The following is a 17,055-nucleotide window of genomic DNA, read 5'->3' as shown; positions in this document are numbered from 1 at the left end:
GTGTAAACCTGTATCTGCAGTTCCTTGTTTCTACATTTCACCATTTTACAAAGTTCTCTAACTTTCTCCTGTATTCCATCTTGTCATTGTTCGACATCTGGCTCACTGTAGTGGTGTCATATGGAAGTCTGTTAATTGAGTTACAGCAGAAATTGGCCACACGGTTGTGAGTGTTTAAGGAGTAGAGTAAGGGATTAAGAATGCCTCCCTGTGCAACACCATTGTTGAGAATTATCATGGAGGATGTTTAGTCGCCTCACCTCACTAATTCTGAAGTATGGATGGATCAGACCTTATCCAAAACATTGATCAAATTTTGTCTACTCATACTTGTACTCAAACATATCAACTTGCCCTTTATCATGACCAACAAATATTCAGCATTACATGAACAGTACTAATTTCTGAATAATACTGCCAAGTTAGTTCCATCCATTAGATTACCTTGAGATAGTCTTTCTATCCAAACAAAGCATATCTATATCTTGATAAAGTTATTATTGATGGCTGGGAGAATTTTTTGGAAGTAACCGCCAATCATCAAATACTATATTCTAATCACAGTTAGAGAACTAAAAACTATGGAAATAAGCTCTTCAGCCCACCTTCTCCATGCCAACAAAATTGGTAAACCCCTGTTTGCCTGCATTTGACCCATTGCCCTCTCAACCCTTCCTAACAATATATCTGCCACCTAATTCTATCCAATTCCATAGCTTCTTCTGGCAGCTCATTCCAAATATGGACTATCCTCTGAGTGAAAAGGTTTGCCCCCGAGATCCTCTTAAATTTTTCCCCACTAACTTTAAGCTTATGCTTTCTAGTTTTAGAATCTTCTACCCTGGGAAAAAAACCATGAGCGTTCACTTTATCCATACCTCATATAATCTTGCACAGCTCAATACGATCAACCCTCAACCTCGCACACTCTAAGATAAAAAGTCCCACCAACCCAACCTCTCCCTATAACTCAAGCTTGCAAACCCAGGTAACAGTTTGATGAATCTATTCTGCACCCTTTCCAACTTACTGACATCCTTCCTTTCCCTGGACGACCAGACCTACAACCAGTACTCGGTGTGGTTTCACCAATGACTTGTGCAGCTATATCTTGATGTACCAACTTTTGTCCTTAATATCCTTCCCAATGATGGTAAGCAATACACCTTCCAATGAAGGCAAGAATGCCAAAGGCATTCCTCTGTGACTCGCCACTTTCAGGGAACCATGCACCTGTACTCCCAGAACTCTCTGCTTACAACACTCTCCAGGGTGCAACCATTATCATGCAAGTCCTGCTCTTGTTTGACATACATGCTCTTGTATGTCAGAGTTAAATTCCATTTGGCATTCCTTGGCCACCTTCCCAATTTATCTAATCCTGTTGTAAACTTGTATATTTTTTCACCGTCCACTCTTCACCAATTTTGTTGTAATTTGCAAATTTACTAACAAAGTTTACTACATTGCCATCCAAATCATTAATGCATACAATAATCAACAGTGGAATCAGCACTGACCCCTGCGGCCACTGGTCTCCAATCAGAAAAACAACCCTCCACAACTACCCTTTGACTCCCACCTCCAAACCAACCTTTAACACAATGGGCTAACTTCCTTTGGATTCCATGTGATCTAACCATTTCAGGTGATCTAAATATGATCTTAGCATATGTTTTATCAATCAGCACTGAATGGATAATGGGGAGCAGCACAGCGATGGACATTGAAATGGAGTAAACTTTAGTTTCCCTTGAGGGTGAAAAGAAAGTGAAAAATTGGGATTTTTAAAAATCTTGAAATGAGGAAGTAAGGATTGGTTCTCCATAAAATAGGTAGACAAAAGGAGACAAAATATTTTTAAAACAACTCAAATATTCTCTGGTATTTATTCACAAAATGCTGGAGTAACTCAGCAGGTCAGGCAGCATCTCGGGAGAGAAGGAATGGGTGACGTTTCGGGTCGAGACCCTTCTTCAGACTGAACCCATTCCTTCTCTCCCGAGATGCTGCCTGACCTGCTGAGTTACTCCAGCATTTTGTGAATAAATACTTTCGATTTGTACCAGCATCTGCAGTTATTTTCTTATACCTCAAATATTCTCTGACACCTCTCGCCCCTTTCTTGATCTCTCTGTCTCCTTCACAGGGGACAGACCATTGACGATGTCTACTGCAAACATATCGACTCCCAAAGTTATTTAGACTACACTTCCTCCCCTCCTGCCTTTTGGAAAGATGCTGTCCCTTATTCTCGATTTATCTATCTCCACCACATCTGCTCCCAGGATGGGGCTTTCCATTTTAGGACATCCAATTCCTAAATGTGATTTCCCACCTGGTGTCATAGATGGATCCTTCACCCACGTCTCCTCTGTCTCTTAGTCCTGCTCTCGCTCTCCCCCCCCCCCCCGATGAAACATGGATAGAGTTCCCCTGCTCCTCACCTTTCACCTCACCAGTCTCTGCATCCAACACATCGTTATCCGACATTTCCCTCACCGCCTACATGATCCCATCACCGGTCATATATTCCCATATCCACCCCATTCTGCCTTCCGCAGAGACCACTACCTCCAAAGGTTCAGGTGCACCTCCTCTAACCTTATCCACTGCATCACCTGCATCTGGTGTTCCCAATGTGGCCTCCTGTACATTGGCAAGACCAAGCATAAAATCAGTGACCGTTTTGATGAACACTTGCGCTCGGTCCACCAAAGCCTACTGGATCTCTCGGTTGCTAACCATTTTAACTCCTCTTTCCATTTCCATACTGACCTTTCTGTCCAGGGCCTCCTCTATTGCCAGAGACCATACACAAACTGGAGGACAGCACCACATGTTTTGCCTGTGTAGCACTCAATTTTTGGTAACTACACCCCTCCCGCCACTTCTTTCCCCACCTCCATTTTCTTTACATCCCTCTTTCCTCCTGATGCCCCACCTGGACGCACACCTATTTCTCCATTTCCTCTCCCTTTCCACCTACATATCTTCCTCTAATGTTATAATTCTCAACTCCTTAATCCTTTTGTCTCACACCTTCTATTATTTCATCGTTAGCCTTGGTCCATTCAGCTGTCTATCAAAACCCCACTCACTTGTATCCACCTATTACTTGCCAGGATTTGGCCTGGCCCTCTTCTCCCCACTCCCACCCCACGCCATCCCACCCCAACAATCAATCAAAAGTGTCCCGACCGAAAACATCACTTATTTATGTATTCTGGAGATGCTCCCTGACCCAGAGCACTTTATGTCTTATTGTGTAAACCAGCATCTGCAGTTCTTTGTTTCTACATTTTCTCAAATATTTAAAAACCTGTTACTTACAGACAGTGAATCCAAGATAAATTCTTCGACCTCCGGTTTGTTCAGTTGCAGTTGGTCCGCCAAGACATCAATAATATAGCGATGCACTTGATCAAGCTTCATTTTTCTTTTTTCCCTGGCTTCCCTGTATCTTGCCTACATTGAAAAATGAATCATGTGTGTGTGTGTTCATTGCCCCATTAGAGAACCACTATTCTTCATCTTTATTTTGTTAAAATACCCTGAGACTATCACTAGAATATATTGAAAAACATAAGAAAATAAGAACATTAGCCCACAGAGCTCCTTAAACCTGCTCTGCCATTCATTGTGATCATAAATTATCTACCCCAATCCACAACTCCTCTATTGTGCCAGATTCCCAGACACTTCAATCTCCTGAACTTTCAAAAGTTGATCTGCCTCCACTTTAAATACTTCTCCTGAGGTGGCCTCCAACACTCCCTTCAGTGGAGAATTCAAGAGATTCATCATTCTGCTAGTCTGCTTGAGGAAATTTCTATACCTTAATTTTAAATGACCACCCCTTACCTTGAAATAATGTTCCCTCCCCTTTGTGAAAATTACATCAACTCTTTCTTGTCCATGATCATGTGTTTCAATAAATATGATATTGTATTATAGATGAAAGATACTACATTGCTCATTTTTCAATGTAATGAGCGATTCTGCTTTCAAAATCTTTTTAGGTTTGACATTGCTAAGATTTTAAATTACATTTCTCGCCTAATTTCACTGTGGAAAAGGTAGTGGGAGAATTCAGGAGGGGATTGGAATCAGAGAACAAATTTCCATCAATAAGGAGGTATTAGATGTTTTATCAAGCTTGATTGGTAAATCCTCAGAGCCTGAAGTGATGTATCCAAGGCTAATGTGGAGGGCATGGGAGGAGATTGCTGAGGATCTGATCCCACCATTCAATATGATCAAGGCTAATCTATACTGCTTTCAACTCCTCTTCTGTGCCTGTTCCCCATAACCCTCAATTCCTCAAACTTTCAAATGCTTATCTATCTTCACCTTAAATATATCTATTAATCTGACTACCACTACGCTTGAAGGCAGAAATATCTAACCACCCACCACCTCTGAGAGAAAAAATTCTTGTATGCAACACAGTATTAAATGACCAGGCCTTTCTTTTGTGGCTATGTCCCCTTGTTTGTGACTCTCCCACAAGTGACTCTTCACAATTTAGGACTTCAATTTCTGGTCCATCCATAACTAACTTAAAACTCAATTACGATCACTATCTCTGAACGCTCTTCCACTAACATTCACATAACTTGCCCAACCACTTTCCCTAAGATTAGATCTAGGACTATTCCTTTTCCAATAAGACTATCCAAATACTGAAGAAAGTTTCTCCTGGACACAGTATAAAAGATGGTACTTTCTGTTAGTACTGAGAAAATTGAAATTTCCTCGTCCTCATGATTGTTTCTGTCACAGAGACATAATTGAAAAAAACGGGCACAACTGTTAACATTGTTCCAGTGTATAGAAACAGGGAAGGAGTATGGGGGGGGGGGGAGGAATTGCAATTTCAAAGAGGAGATGGCATTGCATTATTAATCAAGGATTCCATGCTGCAGTCAGAGGAAAGAATATCCAAGAAGACTTTCAAAATAACACCATATAAGTGAAGTTTATAAACAAAAAAGGAAATAATAATTTCTTCCAATTTGGTGATAAGGAGGCGAGTAGCACTAAAACATCTTTCAAACTCAACTGAGCTAGGAGGAATTGTCATTAGTACATTGTATACTTTTTCTAGTGTGCTTGGGCATTTCGACATGCTTTTCATGATAGCCTTTCTCACTTTCATATCTTCAAAATATCTTGAGAGTTAAAATATGGCTTTGGCTTCTTGACAATCTTTCTGGAGAGAATGGCATTCTTCTGATTTACTTTGCAGACAATGGCTCAGCTTGATCATTGTCTTCACCATTGTCATCAAAGAATTAATCATCTTTGTTAGAGAACAGCCACGTGTAAATGTCTCCTGCAAGTTTGGCAAGATCATTTGTTGGTGGGAATGGAAGTCGGGAGTTCCAGGCAGAGTCATAGTCCATTAGATTATCCAAGTACCTGAGGATCCTGAAATGCCTGGGTTTCTTCTCTGATCAATTCTAACGCAAATAGCTTCAGACAGTTTTCTACTGATATCGCCAGGTTGCTGCTCCAGATTGGTCAGCATGAAAAAAAATATTTTGCCAGCTTTGATTAAGTTGCAATCACATCGTCCAAGGATATTCATTTAAATCAAATCCAAACTTTAAGCTAACACGGATGCCAGCTGTAATTCAATTTCAGACGGGAAAAGACGGGTGAAAGCTCACTCAGCTGTTGGTATGATATCTTTCAGTTCCTAAAACCACCTCAGCACAGCCAGCATTGATGTCTAATGTGTTTTGCAATCAAGGATCAATGTCGTCTTATTTTGTTTTTCACATTTGACTAGATTTTGCAGTAAACCATTTCTCAAGAATGATTTGCAGAAATTTAGCATATTTTCAAATCAATTCAGCAATGTTGCAAGTTGAACATCAGCATTCACGTAATGATCCTCAACACTCTCACCAATGGAGTCACAATCGCCTTCATCCTAATCATTGACTCCACTTCTTCATGGATGTTTTCATTTTCATCTTCATCACCATCATCAGACATATTAGGTGACTGCTGATACACACATCAATCATGGCTGTGAATACACAATTGCTAGTAAATGCTTGATTTTTGACTGAGCTTTTTCAGGACACTGGCTCCATTAGCGGCAGTTCAATGGACAATTCACACATCCAAGAAGGGCGACGACTGGAGGCCCTGCAGCAGCCTGGGGCATGCCTGCAACTGGCACCGCTCATAACAACAAGAGTATGGAGTGGACTTTGAAAATGGCACTAAAATATGGGGCCTCTTGTCTGCAGGATTAGTAAAGTATTTCTGTACAATTTGCTAATCGGGGATGTGCTTAGATATGGCAATACTCTACTGGACTGTTTGCAAGAAAATAATTTCACTCTGCGTTTGTGCTTTGCACATATGACGATAGAAGCATCATTGAACCATTGGTCATCCAGACTACATGTTACTTCAAATCAATGTCAAAATTTTCAAGTTTATCAATGATCAATTTTAGCAGGCTTTGAACCATATCATTGATTCATATCATCCCAAGGCCAAAGAGCTTATCAGTGTGATGTAAATTGAGATCAAGTCATAGCATGATATAGTGTGGGAAAAGGCCCAACTTGCCCACACCGGCCAACATGTCACAGCTACACTAGTCCCACCTGCCTGCGCTTGATCCATAACCCTCCAAACTTGTCCTATCCATGTAACTATCTAACTGTTTCTTAAACGTTGGGATAGTTGCAGCCTCACCTCCCTCCTCTGGAAGCTTGTTCCATACACCCACCACCCTTTGTATGAAAAAGCTACCCATCAGATTCCTATTAAATCTCTACCCCTTCACTTTGAACCTGTCCTCTGGTTCTTGATTCCCCTACTCTGGGCAAGAGACTCTGTCTATCTACCCGAACTATTCCTCTCATGATCTTATACACCTCTATAAGATTATCCCTCATCCTCCTGCGCTCCTCTCCCTAAAGGATAGACCCTCTAATCCTGGCAACATCCTCGTAAATCTTCTCTGAACCCTTTCAAGCTTGGACAATATCTTTCCTATAGCATGGTGCCCAGAACTGAACGTAATACTTCAAATGCGGTCTCATCAACGTTCTATACAACTGCAATATGACTTCCCAACGTCTGTACTCAATATTCTGCCTGATGATGGCCAATGTGCCAATAGCCTTTTTGACCACCTGCGACTCAACCTTCAAGGAACCATGCACTTGCACTCCAAGATCCCTCTGCTCTACAACACTCCACAGAGGCCTACCATTCAATGTGTAGGTCCTACCCTTGTTAGACGTCCCAAAATACAACATCTCACACTTCTCTGTATTAATTCCATTAACCATTCTTCAGCCCACCTGGCCAATTGATCCCGATCCTGCTGCAATCTTTCACAACCATCTTCACTATCTGCAAAACCACCCACTTTTGTATCATCTGCAAACTTGCTAATCTTGACCTGTATGTTGATCCAAATCATTAATGTAGATGACAAACAGTAACGGGGCTAGCACCGAACCCTGAGGCACACCACTCATCACATCACCCTCTGCTTCTTTCCATGAAGCCAATTTGCTATCTATTCATCTAAAGGGGCGTGGCTGCGCCCTGCAGCTGCGGCTCACCGGCAGTCTCTCTGTCTTTTTTTAGCTCTGTATATATGGGGGGTGGTGGGGGAAACCTTTTCTTCTAATCTCCTCGTGTCGTATCTCCGTTCGCGCTACGGCCTAACACCGTGGAGTCGGCGGCCTACAGCTGGGATCGATCTTGAAGACTCCGGTCGCAGGGCCTGGACTTACCATCTCGGAGGCTTCAGCCGTGGGCCCTGCAGACCGCAATATCGGGAGCTCGCAGGTCCCTGGCTGGCGACCGGCTTTCGGGAGCTCCAGCCGTAGCAGCTTCGACCACCCCGAAGCGCGAGGTTCGATCGACCCGCTCGCAGGGCCTTCATCGCCCTGCGTGGCTCAGCCGTGGCACTTTCCATCGCCCCGTGGGGGCTTAGGACCTTCATCGGCCTGCTCGGCTCGGCCTGGGACTTTCCATCGCCCGGCGGGGGCTTCAAAAGTCAAGAGCCTCGAGGCAGCAGTTTGACTGCCTGACCACGGGAGAAGAATGAGGAGGAGATAAGACTTTTCTTTGCCTTCCATCACAGTGAGGGTGTGCCTGGAGCAATCACTGTGATGGTTGTTTGTGTTCAATTGTAATTGTGTGTCTTGTGTTCTTTATTGTTTACTGCCGGACCCTGACATGAGAGGACGCTGGCGCTATTTGTTCGCCGCTTCTCCGTCAGGACAAATCTTTTGTTTGTTTGTTTGTTTTTATGTCTTGTTTGCTTTGTAAAGCGTCTTTGAGTATTTTGAAAAGCGCTATATAAAATAAATGTATTATTATTATTATTCAGCTATCTCCCCTTGGATCCCATACGATCTAACCTTCCAGAGCATCCTACCATGCGGAACTTTGTAAAATGCCTTCCGATACATATAGCGTTGGTTTCTCTGTGAGGTCCACTCGTCTAAAGTTAGTGAAATGCAGATTCCAGTATTTCCTGCAGTTCCTGCTTCATTTCTTTCCAGATTTTTATTCAAAACTTCATGACCATATCACGAATTACCTCTCTCTTACTTGAGATGTGCAGACACTTTTGGCCAAAGTTGCAAACGAAATTCTGTCTAAAGCTGTCAAATGCGCCATGACAAACTCAGGTATTTCCACTGATTTCTTCTTGAAATGCATAAGAATTGTTCCTTGATTTGTGCAGGATGGAATGCTAACTGATACTGGGAAAAAAATTACGGTATGTTTGTGTTCCAGATATTTGAATGGTGATGGGGATGGTTGATATTTGAAAGTTATTTCACAATGCTTTCACTTCCTATTGTATTTGTTCACAAGAAAGTTTTGCCAACAACCAACCTCTTACCTTGAAAATCAATCCAGTTATTTAACATCTTGCTGTTCAAAATATTCTGAATGCATTTAACTGATTGATCATGTTTACAATTTGCTGAGCTTTACTGGACAAATTGGCTGGAAAGTTACTGAAAGAATTTAAGTATTTACAAAAGAAACAGGTCACAAAATGGTTGCCTGCTTCTTCTTGCACATTGTAAATTGCTTAGCAGAAAGAGGTAAGCTGTGTCTAACCATGAGAAGTACAACATGTACTACAAAAAAATAAAAATAAGAATAAGCTAAGATTGCTTTATTTCGAAAAATAAAACTGACCTACTGATGACTTTTCAATACCTTATATTGGCTTGGTCTTATTTCCTTTACTACCTTGTATGGGCATGATGTGAGTGATGTCACCTCATTTACTGATAAGAAAAAGATATAACTATACCGTTTTGTCCTTTGTTTCGGAGAGTGGAACACAAGGTGTGCTTGGGTATCTGAAGACACCCGGTGCTGACCTCCCCACTCCTGCCTGGCATAATAAAGACTTTACTGTTTTACCACTAACTTTGTTGCATTGTTGTCTGTCTAGAGAAAACGAACTTTAACATTTCCAAACATTTATTAACAAAAACAAGGAATTCTTATACCATCCTATGCAAGTGCTGGCTTTAGAGTTTAAAAATATAATCACTTTAATCAATTAATTCTGATTAATCATGGTTAATAATTTTTTGAAAACCTGATTAAGCAGGGTAGCATTATTTTAAATCTCTAGTGAATATGGACAGTTTTGTCGAATGGGCAGACGCACAACAAATGAGCTTTTACAGTCTTTTTTATTTATTTACTTGATTGGTTGTGGGTGGCATAGTGGTCGCGTTACATCGCCAGAGACCCAGGTTCGATGCTGACTACGGGTGCTGTCTGTACAACGTTTGTATGTTCTCCCTGTGATTGCGTAGTTTTTAGTGCTCCCATTTCCTCCCTCATTCCAAAGACCTATAGGTTAATTGGTTTCGGTAAAAATTGTAAATTGTCCCTAGTGAGTAAGATAGTTTTAGTGTATAGGGGTGATAGCTGGTTGGTGAAGACTCGGTGGGCTGAAGGGCCTGTTTGCATGCTGTATCTCTAAAGTCTAAGGTGTATTGTTAAAGAAATACCTGTTTTTCTTTTATTGTCTCCTGCATAGCTAGCATTCCAACAGTACTTCGTCGAACTTTACTAAGTCTTTTCTCTTGATTGAAAGCAAATGATTCAGATATATTCGATCCACTAACACTCGGGATAACCTTTAACGGATTCATTTTTCAAACCTGAAACAGACACAATAGATTAGTTGTGCATAGAAATTCATAAATGAAGCCAAAATAACAAACCATTCAGTGTACCTGAGGAATCACTTCAACTCACTTAATCTTAATAAAGCTTTGATAATTCAATTAGTTTCTCACCCTTCCCCCTTATAATCCTACAAATCGTTCCTTTTCAAATACATAACATGCATGATAGTAGAAAGCAGAGGGAGATGAAGGAAGGCTGCTTGTTGGGACTGGAGGACCATGACTATGTGTGGCTCAAGGTTCGGTGCTAGGTCCATTTTGTTTCTCATCAATATCAATGATTTGGTCAACAAGGCATGGGTAAGTTTGCAGATGACACTAAAATAGATGGTATCTCAGAAAGTGAAAGGTCATCCAGATTCTCAGCAGGATCTTGATCAGCTGGGTAATTGGGCCAAGGAATGGAATTTGGGACGTTAAACCAGGGTAGAACTTTCACAGCATACGACAGGGACCTGAAGTGTTGTACAAGGAGGGAGAGATCTAGAAGTACAAGTACATAATTTCCTTATAGTGGCATCATAAGTTGAAACAAACCTCACCAAGATTGCTGGAGTTATGGACAGTGAGGAAGGCAGTCAATGTATGCAGCAGGTTATCAATCAACCACAGAAATGGGCAAAGAAATGGCAAATGGAGTTTATTATGAGTAAGTATGAGGTGTTGCATTTTGGAAGGTCAAATGTAAGGGGAAACAATACAGTTGATGACAAGACTATTAACAGCATATGTGCAGAGGGATCTTGGAATCCAGGTCCATAGCTCCCAGAAAATGGCAACACAAATAGCAAAAAAAGGCGTATGTTATGCTCACCTTGAGTGGTCAGGGTAGAAGAGTCAAGAAGTCATGATGCTGCTCTATAAGTCTTTATATGGTCACATTTATATTATTGCCTTCAGTTCTGTTCACCACATTACAGGAAGGTGGTGGAGGCCTTGGAAACGGTGCAATGATGTTTACCAGATGTAGAAACAGGGAACTGCAGATGCTGGTTTGTGCAAAAAGATACAAAATGCTGGCGTAACTCAGCAGGTCAGGAAACGGTGCAATGATGTTTACCAGAATGCTGAATATGTAGAAACAGGGAACTGCAGATGCTGGTTTGTGCAAAAAGATACAAAATGCTGGCGTAACTCAGCAGGTCAGGCAACATCTCTGATGTGGTTGGGCAAGCTGGGACTGAATATCTTGGAGCTTAGGAAATTAAGGGATGATGTTACTTATTTGCACTTATTTTAATGCAAAAGACCTGTCTGATTGAACTGGGGGTGTGTGACTCATGCAACAAGGACGTTGTAGCCATTATAGAAACCTGGTTGTGAGAGGGAGAAGATTGGCAGCTTAATGTTCCAGGGTACAGATGCTTCAGAAGAGATAGAGGTGGGAGTAAATGAGGAAGGGATGTCACTTTATTGATTGAGGAGAATATTACAGCAGTGGTTAGAGATAACATTACTGATACTTCATTCAGTGAGACTATATGGGTGGAGCTGAGAAATAAAAAAGGGATGATCACCTCGTTGGGAGTGCACCACAGGCATCCAAATAGTCAACGAGAATTAGAAAAGTAAATATGCCAAGAGATTGCAGGCAGCTGCAGGACAAATAAGGTTGTCGTAGTTGGGGATTTTAACTTTCCCAATATTGCTGGGAATGTCATAATGTACAAGGTTTAGATGGGGCAAAATGTATCAAAGCGTTCAAGAAAGTTTCCTCAGGCAATATATACAAGGTCTTACACGAGAGAGGGCAACACTTGATCTAGTCTTAGGAAATTGGGAGGGGCAGGTGGATGGAGTTTTCATGGATGAGACTTTTGAGACCACCGATCATTATTCCATTAGGTTTAAGAAAATAGAGTCATAGTGTGGAAACAGGCCCTTAGGCCCAACTTGCCCACACCGGCCAACATGCCCCAGCTACACTAATTGCACCTGTCCTATCCATGTACCTGTTTAACTGTTTCTTAAATGTTGGGATAATCCCTGCACATATACCTCCTCTGGCACCTTATTCCATACACCCACCACCCTTTGTGTGAAACATTTGTGCCTCAGATTCCTATTAAATCTTTTCCCCTTCACCTTAAATTTATGTCCTCTAGTCCTCGATTCACCTACTCTGGGCAAGAGACTCTGTGTATCTACCCAATCTATTCCTCTCATGATCTTTTACAGCTCTTTGAGATCATTCCTCATCCTCCTGCGCTCCCAGCATACTCAACCTCTCCCTATAGCTCAGACCCCTCCAGTCCTAGCAACATCCTCGTAAATCTTCTCTGTACACTTTCCAGCTTGACATCTTTCCTAGAACATAGTGTCCAGAACTGAACACAATACTCCAAATGGGGCCCCCCAAATACAGCCTCACCAACATCTTATACAACTGCAATATGACCTCAAAAATTCTTTCCTCGATACTCTGGCTGATGAAGGCCAATATGCCAAAAGCCTTTTTGACCACCTGATCTACCAGCGACTCCACCTGCAAGGAACCATGCACCTGCACTCCTAGATCCCTCTGCTCTACAACACTGCCCAGAGCCCTACCATTCACTGTGTCGGTTCTGCCCATGTTACACTTCTCAAAATGTAAGGTCTTATATTTCTCTGCATTAAATTCCATCAACTATTCCTCAACCCACCTGGCCAATCGATCAAGATGCTGCTGCAATTTTTCACAACTATCCTCACTATCTGCAAAGCCACCCATTTTGTATCATCTGCAAACTTACTAATCTTGCCGTGTCTGTTATCATCCAACTCATTGATATAGATGATAAACAGTAAAGGGGCCATCGCCAAACCCTGAGCAACACCACTCGTCACAGGCCCCCAGTCCGAGAAACAACCTTCCACCATCACCCATGAAGCCAATTTTCTATCCATTCAGCTATCCTTGGATCCCATCTGATCCAACCTTCCAGAGCAGCCTACCAGGCGGAACCTTGTCGAATGCTTTGCTGGGATCCATATAAACAACGTCTACTGCTCTGCCGTCATCAACTTTTTTGATCATGTCTTCAAAAAACATAATCAGATTTACGAGAAACGACCTCCCATGTACAAAACCATGTTGATTGTCCATAATCAGCCCTTGTCCATCTAAATGCTTGTATACTATCACTCAGAATACTCTCTAGTAACTTTCCAACTACAGATGTTAAGCTCACTGCCCTGCATTTGCCAGCATTTGCCCTGCAACACTTCTTGAATAGAGGCACATCCTCCAGTCTTCCAGCACTTCTGCATTTAAAGACGACTTGTAAATTTCAACCAGGGCTCCCGCAATTTTCTCTCTCGTTTCCCACAATGTCCTTGGATATATCTGATCAGGCCCTGGAAATGTGACTACCTTCATACACGATAGAACCTTCAGCACCTCTTCCACCGTAACTGACTGCTCTCAAAACACTTCAATTGACTGCCCCAAGTTCTTCCATCCTCCTGTCTTTCTCCTCCATAATAGAGAAATATTCATTGAGGACCTTACCCAACTCCTGTGGCACCACAGAGTTGACTGCTTTGATTCCTGAGGGGTTCCACTCACTCTCCAGTTACCCTTTTCCCCCTTATGTATTTATATAATCTCTTGGGATTGTCCTTCATGCTATCTGTCAGCGCTATCTCCTGGCCCCTATTTGCCTTTCTGATTTCCTTTTTTACTTGGCTCATTAGATCCCAAAATTCCTCAAGGGATACACCTGACCACAGCTGTCTATACCTGTCCCATGAATCCTTCTTATTCTTGACCATTGGCTCAATTTCTCTCGTCAGGCAAGCTTCCTTACGTTTGCCTTGCCCTTCTTTCTATTAAATATGGATAAAGGCAGAGCAGGCCCACGAGTTACAATTCTAAATGGGGCAAAACCAACTTTGAAGGTGTCAGATAAGAACTCATTCAAGTTGATTGGAGCAAGTCGTTTGAAGGCAAAGGAAAGTCCAGAAGGTGGGATGTTTTTTAAAGTGTGCTGCCAAGAGACCAGGACATGCACGTTCCAGTGAAGGGTAAGGCTGGAGGGCGCAAGTAAGCATGGATGACAAGGGAAATAGAGGCTCGAGTCAAAAATAAAGAAGGGTCATGAAGCAGGTCTAAGCAGCTTGTCCACTAATTCTGATTCGATCGCTAAAATTTACATCATATCATCAATTATACAACAGTATAACATGTACTCACAAAATGTTCAATTTCAGTTTTAGAAACTTGGATTCAAAGGAACCAAACCATAACGAAAATAAGAGTGACACAAAACTTTGAGTTAACATGCATCGGCCTTTATTGTACGAAGAAATAAGAACACCAAAATCTTCTTACTTTTTTTATTTGATCATTTATTTATAGGGATTTGTAGTGCCCCTCTTTCAGCTTTCTACCCCCCCCCCCCCTCCCCCCCACTCATCACTGAAGAAGGGGGACGACCCAAAGCGTCACCTATCCATGTTAAACATGGAAAATAGGTGCAGGAAGCCATTCGAGCCAGCACCACCATTCATTGTGATCATGGCTGATCATTCACAATCAGTAATATGTGCCCAACTTCTCCCCATATCCCTTGATTCCACTAGCCCCCAGAGCTCTATCTAACTCTCTCTTAAATCCATCCAGTGATTTGGCGTCCACTGCTCTCTGTGGCAGAGAATTGCACAAATTCACAACTCTCTGGGTGAAAAAGTTCCTTCTCACCTCAGTTTTAAATGGCTTTATCCTGGCTAAGACTGTGGCCCCTGGTTCTGGACTCCCCCAACATTGGGAACATTTTGTACTCCAGAAATGCTACCTAACCTGCTGAATTACGTCAACACTGTTTCTTTTTGTAAACCAGCATCTCCACTTCCTTACTTCTATCCCAAAGAATATCTTCAATGATGTCCTGGAGCTGAGCTGATTGACCTCCAACAATCATAACCACCTTTCATACATTATATGAGATGGGATTCCAACCATTGGAATTGCAATTGCAAATTGACTTCAATTTTATCGTTATCTCTTGAAACCACACCGGTCAAAAACCAGCCCCAAATATGCCGGCAGGGTCCTTCAGTAAATTCAGTCGTTCGTGTCTGGAAACTCACGGGAACTGCCAGGTCTGGCCAGCAAAATTCATGGGGCAACAAGCCGTGAGGAAAGAAACATGGACATATACCCTGGTCTCAATTACCTGTTTTAGTCATCCTGCAATTTTGCGTCAAAAATGAAATAAATTATGACTCTTCTTCCCCAGATATGCATTTTAATAACAATTTTGCATGTCGTGAGGGGAGTGAACTTTTGGCAAAATTGCAACGCAGAAGTTCCTCTTGTTCCTGTGCAACACTCCCACCCCCTTCCTCCGGGACTAATGTTGATACTCACTTGAAATGTTTCTCCACACAACAAATGAAAAACAATGTCTCAAACGACAAAGGTCCGAGAAGGCGTCGAGCGCGGAAAGGTTTGTGAAAGGGCGAAGAGACGTGAAACGCTCCTTCTCCCTCCCCGGGCGGTAACGGTGAAGGGTGCACGAGCCTCGCCCAACGGCCGCCCCGAGAGCCGAACCCCTTCCCCGCGAGCCCCGCCCAACGGCCGCCCCGCGAGCCGAACCGCTTCCCCGCGAGCCCCGCCCAACGGCCGCCCCGCGAGCCGAACCCCTTCCCCGCGAGCCCCGCCCAACGGCCCCCCGCGAGCCGAACCCCTTCCCCGCGAGCCCCGCCCAACGGCCGCCTCGCCCAACGTCGGCACCGAGAGCCGAACCCCTTCCCCGCGAGCCCCGCCCAACGGCCGCCCCGCGAGCCGAACCGCTTCCCCGCGAGCCCCGCCCAACGGCCGCCCCGCGAGCCGAACCCCTTCCCCGCGAGCCCCGCCCAACGGCCGCCCCGCGAGCCGAACCCCTTCCCCGCGAGCCCCGCCCAACGGCCGCCTCGCCCAACGTCGGCACCGAGAGCCGAACCCCTTCCCCGCGAGCCCCGCCCAACGATACCCCAGCATTTTGTGTCCATCTTCGGTGTAAACCAAAGATAATCGAGCAGAGTAAGATAGACCACTCGACCCTAAAAACCGTAGTATGTCATGGCGCCATTTTAGTAGGGAGAAACTTGCAGTAATATTTAAAAAGACAAAGAATAAAAATCTGTGAATTGATAGATGAGATATATTCTGCGTTTTTATGGTATCATCACACATACAACATGTTCCCCCACAACACTGCGAGAGGTATAGAATGATTGCACGGCAGGCGAGGTCACGGCCCCTAACCCGTACTGTTGCCATGCAACGCCTTCTGGAGGGCACGCCATGTACTGCAGTTCAATGTTGCGGCCGCACTTTGCTGCAGCTCGGCTTTACCCGGACCCTGGTCTTCTTCCATCAGCGCGTCTCCGGCTCCCTCCCGGTGTTCCGAGCGTCCCAACACCTCTCCCTGTTCCCGTGCTCCTCACTCCTCCAGGCTCGGCGCCCCTGCTCCGCTCCTCTCTTCCTGCGGTTCTTCGGCCCCTTGCTGGCCCTCCAGGCCCTCTCCCCGCTCGCCCTCTCCGTCAGCCGGGGTCCACTTCTACTTGGCCAGCGCTCAACACCTTGTGGCTGGGGCTGCCGAGCAGAGCCGTGGCCTGGTCCTCCGCCCATTGCCTCGGCTCCCAGCGCCCAGCCCAGCTCGGTGCGGCTCGGCCGCCACAGCCCGGTTCTCTTCCTCCTCCTCCAAGGCCGTCGAGCACGGCCTGGGCCCTTCGTCCTCAGCCTGGCCCCGGAGGGTTGCCGACCTCCAGCTCTCGCTGCATCTGCCCCTGCAGATCCTCCAGGCCCCTCGGCTCGCGTTCTTCACGCTCCAGATCGCTCAACTCCGTCCTTTCCTCCTTTCCCCCT

General features: G+C 44.0%; 1 protein-coding gene across 1 annotated transcript in view; it reads right to left on the bottom strand.

The window, feature by feature from the left end:
- The window catches only part of LOC144593844 (dynein axonemal heavy chain 8-like), a 624,642-nt gene extending 613,494 nt beyond the window's left edge, over window positions 1–11,148 (bottom strand). The window contains exons 1-3 of the mRNA XM_078399962.1: window positions 11,035–11,148; window positions 10,041–10,193; window positions 3,334–3,468 (exon numbers count right to left, since the gene is read on the bottom strand). Coding sequence (XP_078256088.1) covers window positions 3,334–3,468; window positions 10,041–10,184 — 279 coding nt within the window. The 5' untranslated portion in view covers window positions 10,185–10,193; window positions 11,035–11,148. The remainder of the gene's footprint in view (window positions 1–3,333; window positions 3,469–10,040; window positions 10,194–11,034) is intronic.
- Between the last annotated feature and the right edge of the window lie 5,907 nt (window positions 11,149–17,055).

This window comes from Rhinoraja longicauda, chromosome 5 (assembly GCF_053455715.1).
Source record: "Rhinoraja longicauda isolate Sanriku21f chromosome 5, sRhiLon1.1, whole genome shotgun sequence".
NCBI lineage: Eukaryota > Metazoa > Chordata > Chondrichthyes > Rajiformes > Arhynchobatidae > Rhinoraja > Rhinoraja longicauda.
The sequence above is the reverse complement of the archived record's forward strand: the minus strand, read 5'-3'. Positions and strand labels throughout refer to the sequence as shown.